Here is a 12,704-nt window from a genome sequence, read left to right on the forward strand (position 1 = left end):
TTTACCAAAAATATGTAGCAGAATATATATTGGCCTAAACTGATGAATAAATTCATTTTTTTTAATATATTTTTTGGGATATGAATTATAGTAGAAAGTAAAAAATAGTTTTTTTTTCTTCAAAATTGTCGCTCTTTTTTTTACTTTTGTGCAAACCAATCAATATACGCTTATTGCGTTTTTTTTTACCAAAAATATGTAGAAGAATACATATCGGCCTAAACTGAGAAAGAAATTTGTTTTTTTATATATTTTTGGGGGATATTTATTATAGCAAAAAGTAAAAAAATATTTTTTTTTCAAAATTGTTGCAATTTTTTTTTTGTTTATATCGCAAAAAATAAAAACCGCAGAGGTGATCAAATACCACCAGAAGAAAGCTCTATTTGTGAGGAAAAAAAGGCGTCAATTTTGTTTGGGTACAGCATTGCATGACCGCGCAATTGTCAGTTAAAGCGATGCAGTGCCGTATCACAAAAAATGGCCTGGTCATTAAGGGGGTAAATCCTTCCAGGGCTGAAATGGTTAAGATTTCCATTTTTTTCAACCATAGAGGTTCAGCATTCCATTGAAGTCTGAACTAGGGGAGTCTGCATGCAAATTATGTCTGCCTACAAATCTCCACCCCTCTAGACTAACATGCACAAATTAAGGTATTTTGATATTTGTATAACTCCTCCCAAGAGCCAAACTATTGCTTGTACCAAGGCGGAGGCCCCCTTAGAGGAGTACTAATCAGGATACTGTTATGTTTTCGGGAAGCCATGTACAGCACCCTGCTGGCCCCTCCTCCCAGCCATAATCTGCCCACATTGTGAAAAAAAAAGCACAGATACCCAGTGATGACATCACTCAGTCTAAAAGTCTGTATTTAAAATGGAAAAGTTTATTTAAATGTTTCATTATCATGTTGAGAAGGAAAGAAAGGGGGAACCAGGCAAGGCAATATATAAGCAGTTTAAACTTTAGCTTTACATTTTGGAAAACTGTGAATATTATTTAAAGAGCCATTACATAGTTATAATGCTAGGATAAAAAAAATACACACATCGAATAAGTTCAACCAAAAAAAAAAAAAAAAAAAAAAAGAATAAATAAATAGAAAACCTCCAAAAACAGAATCCTATACCCACAGTTGATCCTAAGGAAGACAGAAAAATCCCCGTAAAAGCATGATCCAATTTGCTCCAACAGCAGAAAAAATATTACTGTAATCTAAGGCAATCAGGAATTTTTGGATCCTTAAAGTCTGAGTTTAACTAAAAAAATCAGCATAAGGAGCATTACTTAACTTCAAAATGATGTGTACCTTATCCTGCCATCTTCTCCTTTAGATGAAATCTTCCTCCTCTGGATTATGGTAGCAGGGCTTAATACAGCTAAGGCGCTGTCAGAGGCTCTCATCAAGAGGGCCCAACTATGCCCTCTCTTTCCATCCAGCTGCTCCTTTCATTGTACTTACTGTACTACCGCTTCTATGAATAAATCAGGATCTAAGAATGGAGAGGGCAGACCTTTCAATCATCCATCATTCCTCCATTCATAAATCCATTAAAATAAAGGGGTATAGATATTTTTCAGCACACAATGAATCCTAGAAAAATACATCCAAACACATTCTAAAGCACATTTTAACCATAACTGGCCACAGCTATAAAACAACAGTCAATGAAAAGTTACAATTTGAAGATCTTATTTACTGAACCATTGTGGATATTTCCTCCATTGATGGCATTTCTGCTCCATTTAAATTAAGCATTTCTTTTTAAGTTTACTAGTCTTTTAAATGACAAATAGTACATAGATCCACTGAAAAATATTGTATAAAACTGAAGCTCAGAATTGAATTTCTTCTGCAGTAAAATCATACAAAATTTGTTCTGTAGGCCAGATCATAAAAGTGGTCATTCAACAATGTCAAGTTAAAAGTCTACCTTAAAATTGTGCTTTTATGTTCCATTTAGTTCTTTTGCTGTATCAGCCAAGTTCAAGATTAGAAAAGGATTGGTCTTTCACGATTTTGGAAAAATTGAAGATGTGTGCCACTCCATTGCTGATCCGTTCTCATTTTACATATGTAAACATTTTACAAACCAGTATATTCATCTTTCTGTGGCTCCAACCCTTAATTATGAAGTTGGCATACAGGGCTGGTATCCTGATTAGGAAAGGACTGTAAGCTGATACCAATATACCTTTAAAACATGAGGTGCGCCCTTTAAAATGTAGACCTACTCTCAAAACCGGTCCTGAGTGTAGATCAGGTATATTGCAAATGGAGCAAATTTTCTGTGTTTTCTTGCTCCTCCTCTGTTCCTAAGAGGTCCTTTTGGTCTAGCTCTTTCATTGTCTAATACAATCCAGACATAGATGTATCACCAGACTCTGACCACGTAGAAGATCTTGTTGAAGCTGGTCGTCTGACATATGGTACTGCTAGATTTGGACACAGTCTTGTGCGAACCAGTAGCTCGGCTAGGTTACGCCTGAATTTTTCTCCAATAAAAACATAGAGCACAGGGTTTAAGCAGCTGTGAAAGTAGCAGAACCCTGATGTAATGGACAATGCAATATCAATGTTTTGTTGAAAGCTACAGTCACCTTCAAAGCTACCCAGCATGTTCAGTGCGTCAAGGAGCGCTACAACATTATATGGTGTCCAGCATAAGAAGAAAGCCACCACAACAGCAATGATCAGTCGGAGTGCTTTATGTTTCCTAAACCCTTTGGATCTAAGCAGGGTAACAACAATATGCGAATAACAATACATCATACCAGCAAAAGGTATCAAAAAGCCACAGATGTGATACAAAAATGCCAGGGATGCTTTCCAGTTCTTGGATGTAGATGGGGGAAAATGTGGCTCACACTCAGTCACGTTAGTACGGGACTCGAAGTTAACAGAGTAATACATGGCATCAGGGATACAAAGTACAACGCAGATGCACCAAACCGCTAAACAACTCCAATGCACATAGTGCAGTCTGTGCTTCTTGTAGATCTGGACAGCAAACACAATTGAGACATAGCGATCAAGGCTGATACAGACAAGTAGAAAGGTGCCAGCATAGAAGTTGATTTTGAAGACAGAGGCCACAATTTTACAAAAGGCTTCACCAAAAATCCAACCAGAAGTTGCCTGTACTGCCCAGAATGGTAGAGTGATGGTCAGTAAGATGTCAGCAACAGCCAGGTGTAAAATGAACATGTCCGTACTCTGGATTTTCTGAGAACGCTGTGTCAGCGTGACCACGATAACTAGACCATTCCCCAGCAATCCAAGGATGAACACGATGGAGTAAAACGCTGGCACAAAATGTTTGTCAAAGACCTTGCTCTCCTCTTGTTTACAGGGAGCGACATCTTGGCTGTCAGAGTATGGTGCATATGATGGAAAAGTAAAGTTCTCGAAGTCAGTCTGAGAATCAACAAAAGGGAACAATGTAAGCAAATAAATTACATTATAACAAATAGAGCAGTCTTGACAAACCTTGAGGGGTACACATCATGAATCCTATTTTACAAAGATTTAAAGTGAAACGAAGTTCATGAAATAAAAAATTGCTAGTAGGAAGAGGGTTTTTTTTAGGCATTAGAGACATGCAGATGAGACATTGGGGTTGATTTACTAACACTGGAGTGTGCAAAATCTGGTCCAGCTCTGCATAGAAACCAGTCAGCTTTCAGGTTTTATTGTCAAAGCTTAATTGAACAAGCTGAACTTAGAAACTGATTGGCTACCATTCACAGCTGCACCAGATTCTGAGTGTTCCAGTTTTAGTAACTCAACCCCATTGTGTATACACCGTAGAGTGCATGCCATGGGGAGAGTCATGTCAGGAACAGGAGCACAGGTTACTTCATCATTGACTACCCAATGGCCGAAGAGGAGTATCGCGTGACACTGAAGAAGCGGTACATAAAAAAGCAACAGCAGAGGCAGAGTGGTGACTGCAGACCATGACCATCCAACACTGGAGTGTTAAAGGGATTGTAAATATTTTTTTTTCTTTAATAACAAATGTCATACTTGCCTGCTCTGCGTAATGGTTTTGCACATAGCAACCTCGATCCTCCACTTTTGAGGTCCTCCGCTGGTGCTCCTGGTTCCTCCACCATTGCTGAATGCCCCCATAGCAAGCCATGTGTGTGGTCTCAATCCCATGCTGGGCTCTGTGTGTCTATTGACACACACACAGCATGGCTCACCCTGCCCCCTGCTCACTGACTGTGACCGACAGCAGCAGGAGCCAATTGCTTCTGCTGCTGCCTCCCTGTCCATTGAGGAAGAGAGAGAGAGCACAGAGAGCCACTGCTCTCGGGCATAACCCTGGATCAAGATCAAGCTCAGGTAAGTATAAGGGGGGGGGGGGTGGATGAACCCAGCAGGTTTTTTACCTTAAAGTAGAAGTTCGCCCAAAACCTAACTCACTCTAAACCTACTAGCAGCCACATTCTAAAACAAATCTATCTAGCCCTGTAAAGAAGAAATTACTATACTTATCTTTTCTGAAGCCAATCTGGTCCGGTCTCCAGCGACGGCTGCTGTGTGCAGGAGAGAACCAACAATAGCTGGGGAATGCCTGGGAAGTGATGTCACCCAAAGAGTTACTATGGGGCTTCCATTGTCGGCTGTCTTACCTGCACACGCCTATGCACTGAAGCCGCCGCTGACAGCTCAGCATGGGACAGGACCAGCTGCAGAAAAGGTATGTATAGCGATTTCTTTTTTACAGGGTTAGATAGATTTGATTTAGAATGTGGCTGCAAGTAGGTTTAGCATTAGTTAGGTTTTGGGTAACCTTCTACTTTAATGCATTGTATGCATTGAGGAAAAAAAAACCTACTCATAAAAGTATCATAAGTATCATAAAATAGTAGTAGCTAGGCACATGGCAAGATTTCCCATCATCTGCACCTACTGACTGTTTTGATTTTAAAGTGGTATTAAATCCAAAAGCAAACATTTATTATATTACAGCTTACCAATTCTTCGATATGACGGCTGCACTAGTTTCCTTTTTTAGGCTTTCTACTATTTTCATCTGGTGATCTGGTCAGTAAATCTGTTGTTTTTCAAAAGCACAAGCTCTACAGCGAATTATATCATTTTACAGGGATGAGACAAACCATTTAACAATGACGGGCGTTTAAAATGATCAGCTTTTATTTATTTATACGAAACCTTTATCCCAAAAGGAAAAAAACAGTTTACTGTAACTGTTTATAAAGTGTGAGCTGGAGCTTGACTTCAATGTGTTAAATGTATTAGCAGATTTAAATACACTAACACTCCCCTCCCCGTGACGGAAAATTCAGCTGTCTGCTGTGCCACTCGTGCTCCTTCATCCAGAGTGGAGCACTATAAAACGGGAGGTGTGTTAATGGCAAGATCACCAGGTAAAAAAAAAAGGGAGAATCCTAAAAAACGAAGACAAATGCAGCCACCACATCAAATGATTGTAATGTAATATTGCAGCCTACCAATTCAATTTTTGAGTTTAATACCTTTTTAAATGTATAGTTATTAGAAAATGTTCCTATGGTTTAAACCAAATATAGCCTGATCTACAATTACTTGACTAATGAAAAAAAAACTCCTGCAATTAAAAGAAAATGCATGTTATGTACTTGAATCTTTAGCAATACACTCATATCCTCCTCCTGGGAGAGGAAATATCAATATTCAAAAATAAAAAAAACACACAACCCAAACAAACCGCAAGACGACAACTGGATGTAATCTACCTTTAGATATAAATCTCATTATAATATTTATAAAGAGGCATCCAGGCTGACCCATACCTGCTAAAAGGTCACACAAGTGTTATTTATTCTTGTTGTAAGCACTTCCAGAAGTTTAACATCTCAAATACGCACATACAGATTGGCATTGTGAGTCTCTAATAAGACACAATTAGGTATCTGATAGACGTAAGCACATGAATAACCTTCTGGCAACCTCAGGGACCTTCTGTGGTGCTACTATTTTTTAAAGGCAATATTTAAAAGACCATCTCCACCTTTAACAACATGTTACACCTGTACATGGGCGTCCGCAGGAGGGGGCAAGGGGGGTCAAGTGCCCCCCCTGGAATCAGAAAGGTGTCCACACATTAGGGAGACATGATAAGAGAATGTTCACTTCACCAGAGCTCAGCCTTATTTATTGTTGGACTGACACCTGGATCTCCTTCCCGGTGTTCTGTCAAGAAGTGGCCCCCATCGGATAGTGCCCGGGCTGAGGGGGTGCATGCACCATACGTAACAGCACAACAGCTAATTTTAACATCAGCTGTTGTGACGGCGCAGGCGCACAATAGCCGCCAGAATGCTTCTTTTCTGTCAGATTGTGCCCGCGCTCCCGTGGCGAGTTCATGTCCATGATGGGCGGATTTCTACATGTTGTGGGCGGAATTAGGTGGCCAGTGCTGCAAAAAAATATAACTTTGTGATGGGCTGATTTTTACATTTCTTGTGGGTGGAATTAGATATTCCGCCCACTAGAAATGTAGAAATCCGCCCATCACAAAGTTATATTTTTTTGCAGCACTGGCCATCTAATTCCACCCACAATTCACCCACAACATGTAGAAATCCGCCCATCATGGACATTAACTCGCCACGGGTGCGCGGGCACAATCTGACAGAAAAAGAAGCATTCTGTTGGCTATTGTGCACTTGCGCCATCTCGCCGTCACAACAGCTGATGTTAAAAATCAGCTGTTGTGCTTTTACGTAAGGCGCATGCATTGCGCATGCGCCCTTCAGCTCGGGCACTATCCGATGGGGGGCACTTCTCGACAGAACACAGGCTGTCATAGGCTGCCCTTATCTTCTGTTATCAGCGAACTGCTTGTGGAATGTGTCTCCAATTGCAGGACTGAGGACCTGTCAGCATAGACTGTATCTCATTACACTGTCATCCTGGTTGGACATCAGGCTGAACCTTCTGTTATCATGTGAAGAGATTTAAGACTTTACTTCCTTGCACAACCCTTACCCCCTGAGCTCCCCTTCCCCTGTGACAGCAGGAGGGGGTTCTTCTCCCTCACAACCACTGCCACATTTACCATTGGCGCGACTGTGGGAGGCTCCACCCACACAGTAGCAATATTCATTCACAGATCTCTACAAGTCCCGTCCGTCTGCCACCACGGCGGTCAGTGAACTCGTAGTCCATTGACACTTGCTGCAGCTTAATAACTGGGAGCTTGCACCTGGTAGTGTCTTTAGGAATCTGACATTACACCCATGATCCACTGATCACTGGTGCAATACTTTGCAGGCTCCTGTGTAAAAAAATATAATAAATCTAAATTTTTTTTACCTGCAAAAATGTGCAGTTATTTTTTTGTTACCATTACTTTGTATATTGTTTTATATGTATGCTCTGATCGCATTGGCTGTTTTTAATGTGATTGTCCAGCTAAAGCCATTCCCACAGCACACTCTGGGTTAAATGCATTCCCTATTTAAACCTGATGTCAGCTTATCAGCTGATGAAGGAGACGTGGCCGTGCCTCCGAAATGCATTCTGATTGGCCCACCACAGCGGTAGGGGGCTCCCTAGTCTGACAGCCCAGAATCACCTCCTTGCCGAGTCACCCAGGCGGTGTCCTCCCGAGGTCCCTCAAGGCTACAGTTCCCCTCTGTTAGACGGCGCTCGTGGATCAACATCTTAGGGATTCAACAGGCAGTGCTGTTCCTATGCTGGATGTGACAAGCCCCCACTTACTGAGCACTATGTGAGTGCATCTTACACTGTTACCATTTTGCTAAATTTCTAATAAAATAATGCTGCACTAGGATTTGCCTGGCGCTTCTCTGATTTTTCCTCCTGCCTTCTTTTTTTTAATGTGAACTTTACCTTTAGGCTCCATTCACACTTGTGCGACTTTGGACACATGACAAGTAGTACCCCATGTTTTTCAATGACAACCATGCAAATATGTGCGAATTAAAGTTACAGCAACTTTTAAAAGGTTCCTGCGCTACTTTAGTCTGATTTTCATGCAACTTGAGGGCCATAGACTGCAATGAAACCTTCAAAAGTTGCACCTGAATGTTATACATGCAACAGTTGTCCATTATCATTGATCAAAGCCAAAGTTGCATCCATCCAAAGTTTCACTCATTAGTTGCCTGATTTTGGAGTTGTACAAGTGTGAATGGAGGCTTAAAGCCCAGTGGGGAAGTTGAGTCCAGCTTTCTATTCTAAGAAAGCAAGAACAAAAATGAGAAGAGCAGAGAAAGGAAACTCAAATCTTTGTGAGTTTTTTTCCTGCCGTTTCTTCCTGTTCTGGTGACCCCCCATTCCCCTCATTTCTGGTGTTTCAAAGATGAAAGAGTTAAGAGAAATCTCCCCCAATGAAAATGCAAGCAACAATAAAAATGACAGAGGTTCTAACTTTTCCCTATTTCCCAAACAAAAAAATTGATTGGATTTTGGCTTTAACCAATAGAAGTTAACTGCAATAATATAGGAGCCAGAAAATGTTAAGAAAGAATTAAAAAAGTTGGCAGTTAGCCTGGCTTTTCATGAATGACAGTTCATTGCTTCATTTATGTATATTAAAAAAAACAAAAATACCGTCAAGAAAAAAAAAAAAAAAAGACTTCCATGAATCCTTTTTTTTTTTTAGTACTCAGGGAAAAGTAGATGGTACACTTTGCGCCCCACACTCCACACAATATATACTGACCTTTTCATTCATTCTGCGCTGCCCCGTTCAGCTGCTGGGAACTAAGTAAAATACCCGCCAATTTTGGGTATGATTGAGCATACGACTCCCTCTCCCTCTCTCATTTGGCAACACTTGTGATTGGACAGAAGTTCATAGCTTATCCGATTCCCAGCAACTGAATTGGGCAGTAGGGAAGTGAGGAAAGGTGAAAATATGCTGCTGGGGTGGGGGGTAAGTGAACTTTTTTACTTTGTCCCGTATGGGCAAGGGAATGGGTCACCCAATGAAATGCATAATATCAAGATGGACAATAGAATTATCGGGTTACTTTTATTACTAAATTACTGTCTTATTCAGTTTGGCAGACCCGAAAAAAAAAATTATAACAGCCCAACAACAATCCTAGAGCTGGGAGCTATAACAGATCAACACATTATTTTAAGATTGCTTGCTGACCTCTTTGGAATGTCAAATGCAAATTTGTCAGCCAATTTAAACTTTAAGTTAAAGTCCTTCCTAAGAGCAGACACTTAAAAATGCTTTTCTAGCTAACAAAGGCACTTTAAAGTGCACCCTGTGAAATTGATTTTATTTATGGACTAAAGCTGGCCATAGATGGATAGAATTTCAATGTAAAATCCTTAGGAAAATGTGTACGAAAATTCTCCGAACATTTGCTTTTTGTTTGAAAGATTTAGTTTAATATTAACATTTGATTTTGGAATGAGTGGACTTTGCCAAAAGAAAACCACATACACCATTAGAAATGTATTTATTCTATAAACAATTTCCATCCTGCTCCTACGAATTTTCTTGTCACTGCAGTCAAAAACAAACAATCTTTCTTGGAGGCTTCTTTTCCCAAGATATTACGTGTAAAATTCTATCCATCTATGGCCAGCTTTAATAAGCATGTAAATATCATGGTTAAACCTTGTACAACTAGAAATAAGGCCAACCTTTCCTCTATTTCCTGTCCAGTGAGCATACCAATAAGGGCATTAGAGGATGAAGGGTGGACATTGCTGTGTAAGAGAAGAAGGTGGGGAGGCTTTTCCAAAATATTAGGCAATCTAAATAAAAATGGGCAACATGTGGTGCCAACTCTTAGATAGGACTTTTTCCTTGAAAAGTATAAAATAGCTTTGCAAGTTCTGTTTTAATACTCTAACTCTACAGTGCCATGGATCATGGGGAGTGATCCTTCCAATAAATTATTGATAATATCCAACTATGAGCCTTATTTGATCACACCTAATAATGTTTTACCCATGTTCTGGGACTGATTGCATGCATTTATGACAGATGCTAGGTTTCTTTTAAGTACTGTAATAATAAAATGAGCCACACCTAATTTTGATTGTATTAATTGTTCTCATATTTTTTTAATGAATATTTAAATGAACTGTAAAAAAATGGCAGATTGGTGGAATTACAACTTGGAAACTTGCAGTCAATTGAATGGTTTAATATTAGCTAATCTCTACTTGCAAGTCTATCTAGAGCAGCCTTTTTTTTTACCCCAGATAAACCCTCAGGGCAACATCATAAATTTTAGGGCCCCTTACACAGCTTTAAGGTCTGGGGCCCCTGACCATCACCCCCCTCCCCCCACAGGTCTGACCACCAACATCCCCCCCGCCCACTGGCCATTCCACCAAACCCTACCACTAGCTAGGGGTGTACACATATTGTAGCCACAGCAGGAATTCCACACCCCATCACACTTAACACGTGTAGCGCTTGCCAAACGTGACCCATTCAAGTGAATAGGGCCACTCTGCAAACGCCCTGCAACTGTGTGCAATTCTGGAATTCAGCACAAAGTACCAGGAGAGTCTCATGGGGCACTCTGCAGTCCTGGTTGGGGCTTGGGCCCCCTACATCTGTATTGGCTCCCCCCCCCCCCATGGCTGCCCTGGGAGCCCTTACAATAATCTTCAGGTCTCAGGCAACCCCTAAATGCATTGGAGGTCATTGGTAAAATCCCCCCTACAATGGTGGTTAGTGGAAAGAATGGTGCCCTTACTGTGGTGGTCACAATGCCATCCTTACAGACAGCTAAACAGATAATTGCTGTCACACTTCTGACTCTGCCAAATTGGTTTGCCCTTGGACCTAAGCAGGCACTATTAGATAGGTCAGTCAGCCACAGCTCAAGGAATCCCTGGCAACCCTGGTTGAAAATGGCTCATCTAGAGCTATGCACAATTGTATAATACTATTGGCATCATGGTAATCTACAAAAAACTTTTCACATGTCTACATGGTAGCAAGCAAGAAACACTTTCCATAAAAAACTAAGATTACTTCAAGAACACGTACAAGCTTGACAGAACAGGAGAGAATTACGATGTTTGTAAAAATAAGTATCCTCCTAAAAAAGTGACAAGACACTAATAAATTCAACAAGAAAAACAAGACCGTTAAAAAAATTGTTCTAAAATAGTAATACTCCCCTTTGCCATAACAATGGCATGCGGGTAGAACTTGGAACTCTAGTGCAATGATCTATATCTGTCAATTATCATCATTTATCCAAAAATGAAACATCAGTTTTGTCTGCACCGAACCTTTAAGACATCCTTATATTTTTTTCACAATGTTTCAAGAAAGTATTAATAATAAATAAAATAAATTCTTAAAAAAAATGTTTTATATCTATATATAGATATATATAGATATATATATCTATATATAGATATATATATCTCCATCTATCTATATATTATATAGATATATATATCTATATATATATATATATATATATATATATAGATATATATATCTATATAGATCTATATATCTTTATATATATATATAGATATGTAAATATAGATATAGATATATCTATCTATATCTATATCTCTCTATATATAGGGAAATTCATTCCTGTAAGAGTTATTATGGGAAAAAGGCGTCTCCACTGATGCTTTATCACCAAGGCTCGTTTCCATAACAATCCAAAATTTTCAAAATCCAATTGTCCATTTGTCATTGGGACAGTAAGGGAGGTGAATTCTTCTGAACAGGGGCACAGACAGCAAAACAAACATTTAAAAAAAAAGCTTAAAAATTGTTTTTTTGGCTGGAGTTACACTTAAAAAGTTCCAACTTACAAACATATTCAACTCAAGAACAAACCTACAGACCCTATCTTGTTTGTAACCCGGGGACCTCCTATATATATATATATACACATACATACAGATATGCATACATTATAATTACTAGACAAATATATATATATAAGCACATTCCAGTATGGAAGATTGAAATTAAAGAAATCAATAAAAGAAATACAAGATATATTTATATTTTCCACTTACCGTATCAATCTCATACATGATGAGCACAACTATGTGTTGTAGTTTGACTCAACTCTAATGTGGTTTAAGAGTGGAAGTGAGAGTAAAATTAGTACAATGCTAGAATAATCATGTGACTGGTGGTTATAAAGGGTGTACCTCTCTGTTCATATGACCATTATATGGTAACTACTTGTGCTTGTTATCCTACCTTGCTATGCACTATTTCTTACCAACCTGGTCCCAAAGAGCAAAAACAGACAATCCAAACTCAGATTATATACACACAGGCGTCTTTTATTTTTTTACTTATTTATTTTTTATTTTTATTGCCGATTCATTATTCTTTCCCTGAAAGATGAATAGAAATGAAGCCAGATTATCTCCAGAATGTTAGTGCTCCAAAAGTTTACATTGGCAAGTATTACTGTTTGCAGGGCTTTGGTCCTACTGGGTAAATAGAAGTACATCTCTGGGTGAAGGCAGCAGTGCCCATAGGGTGTTCTAACGTTCCCCCACCTTAAGCCTTGCAATTACAAGTCCAAAGTCCACAAAGTGAAGGAGCAGCTTCCAGTGTAATAGATATCACACTAATGGTGTCATTGACCGTTGCGTCCCTTTAAAATGAATGTGAACTATTGGTATTTTTGTTGTTCCTCTTTCCAATTACTATTGCAAATATAAACTCTGAACTTCTCTCTTATGCATA

The 12,704-nt window shown here is 39.3% G+C and overlaps 1 protein-coding gene across 1 annotated transcript; it reads right to left on the reverse strand.

Moving 5' to 3' along the window:
- Window positions 1-866: 866 nt before the first annotated feature.
- Window positions 867-12,165, reverse strand: LOC141110668 (C-X-C chemokine receptor type 3-like). Its single transcript, XM_073602146.1, has 2 exons — window positions 12,017-12,165; window positions 867-3,418 (listed from the first exon to the last, which is right to left on the reverse strand). Exons 1-2 carry the CDS (start codon window positions 12,032-12,034, stop codon window positions 2,351-2,353), a joined length of 1,086 nt encoding a protein of 361 aa, XP_073458247.1. The 5' UTR covers window positions 12,035-12,165; the 3' UTR covers window positions 867-2,350.
- Window positions 12,166-12,704: the final 539 nt, after the last annotated feature.

This window comes from Aquarana catesbeiana, linkage group LG10 (assembly GCF_042186555.1).
Source record: "Aquarana catesbeiana isolate 2022-GZ linkage group LG10, ASM4218655v1, whole genome shotgun sequence".
In the NCBI taxonomy this organism is placed as follows: domain Eukaryota; kingdom Metazoa; phylum Chordata; class Amphibia; order Anura; family Ranidae; genus Aquarana; species Aquarana catesbeiana.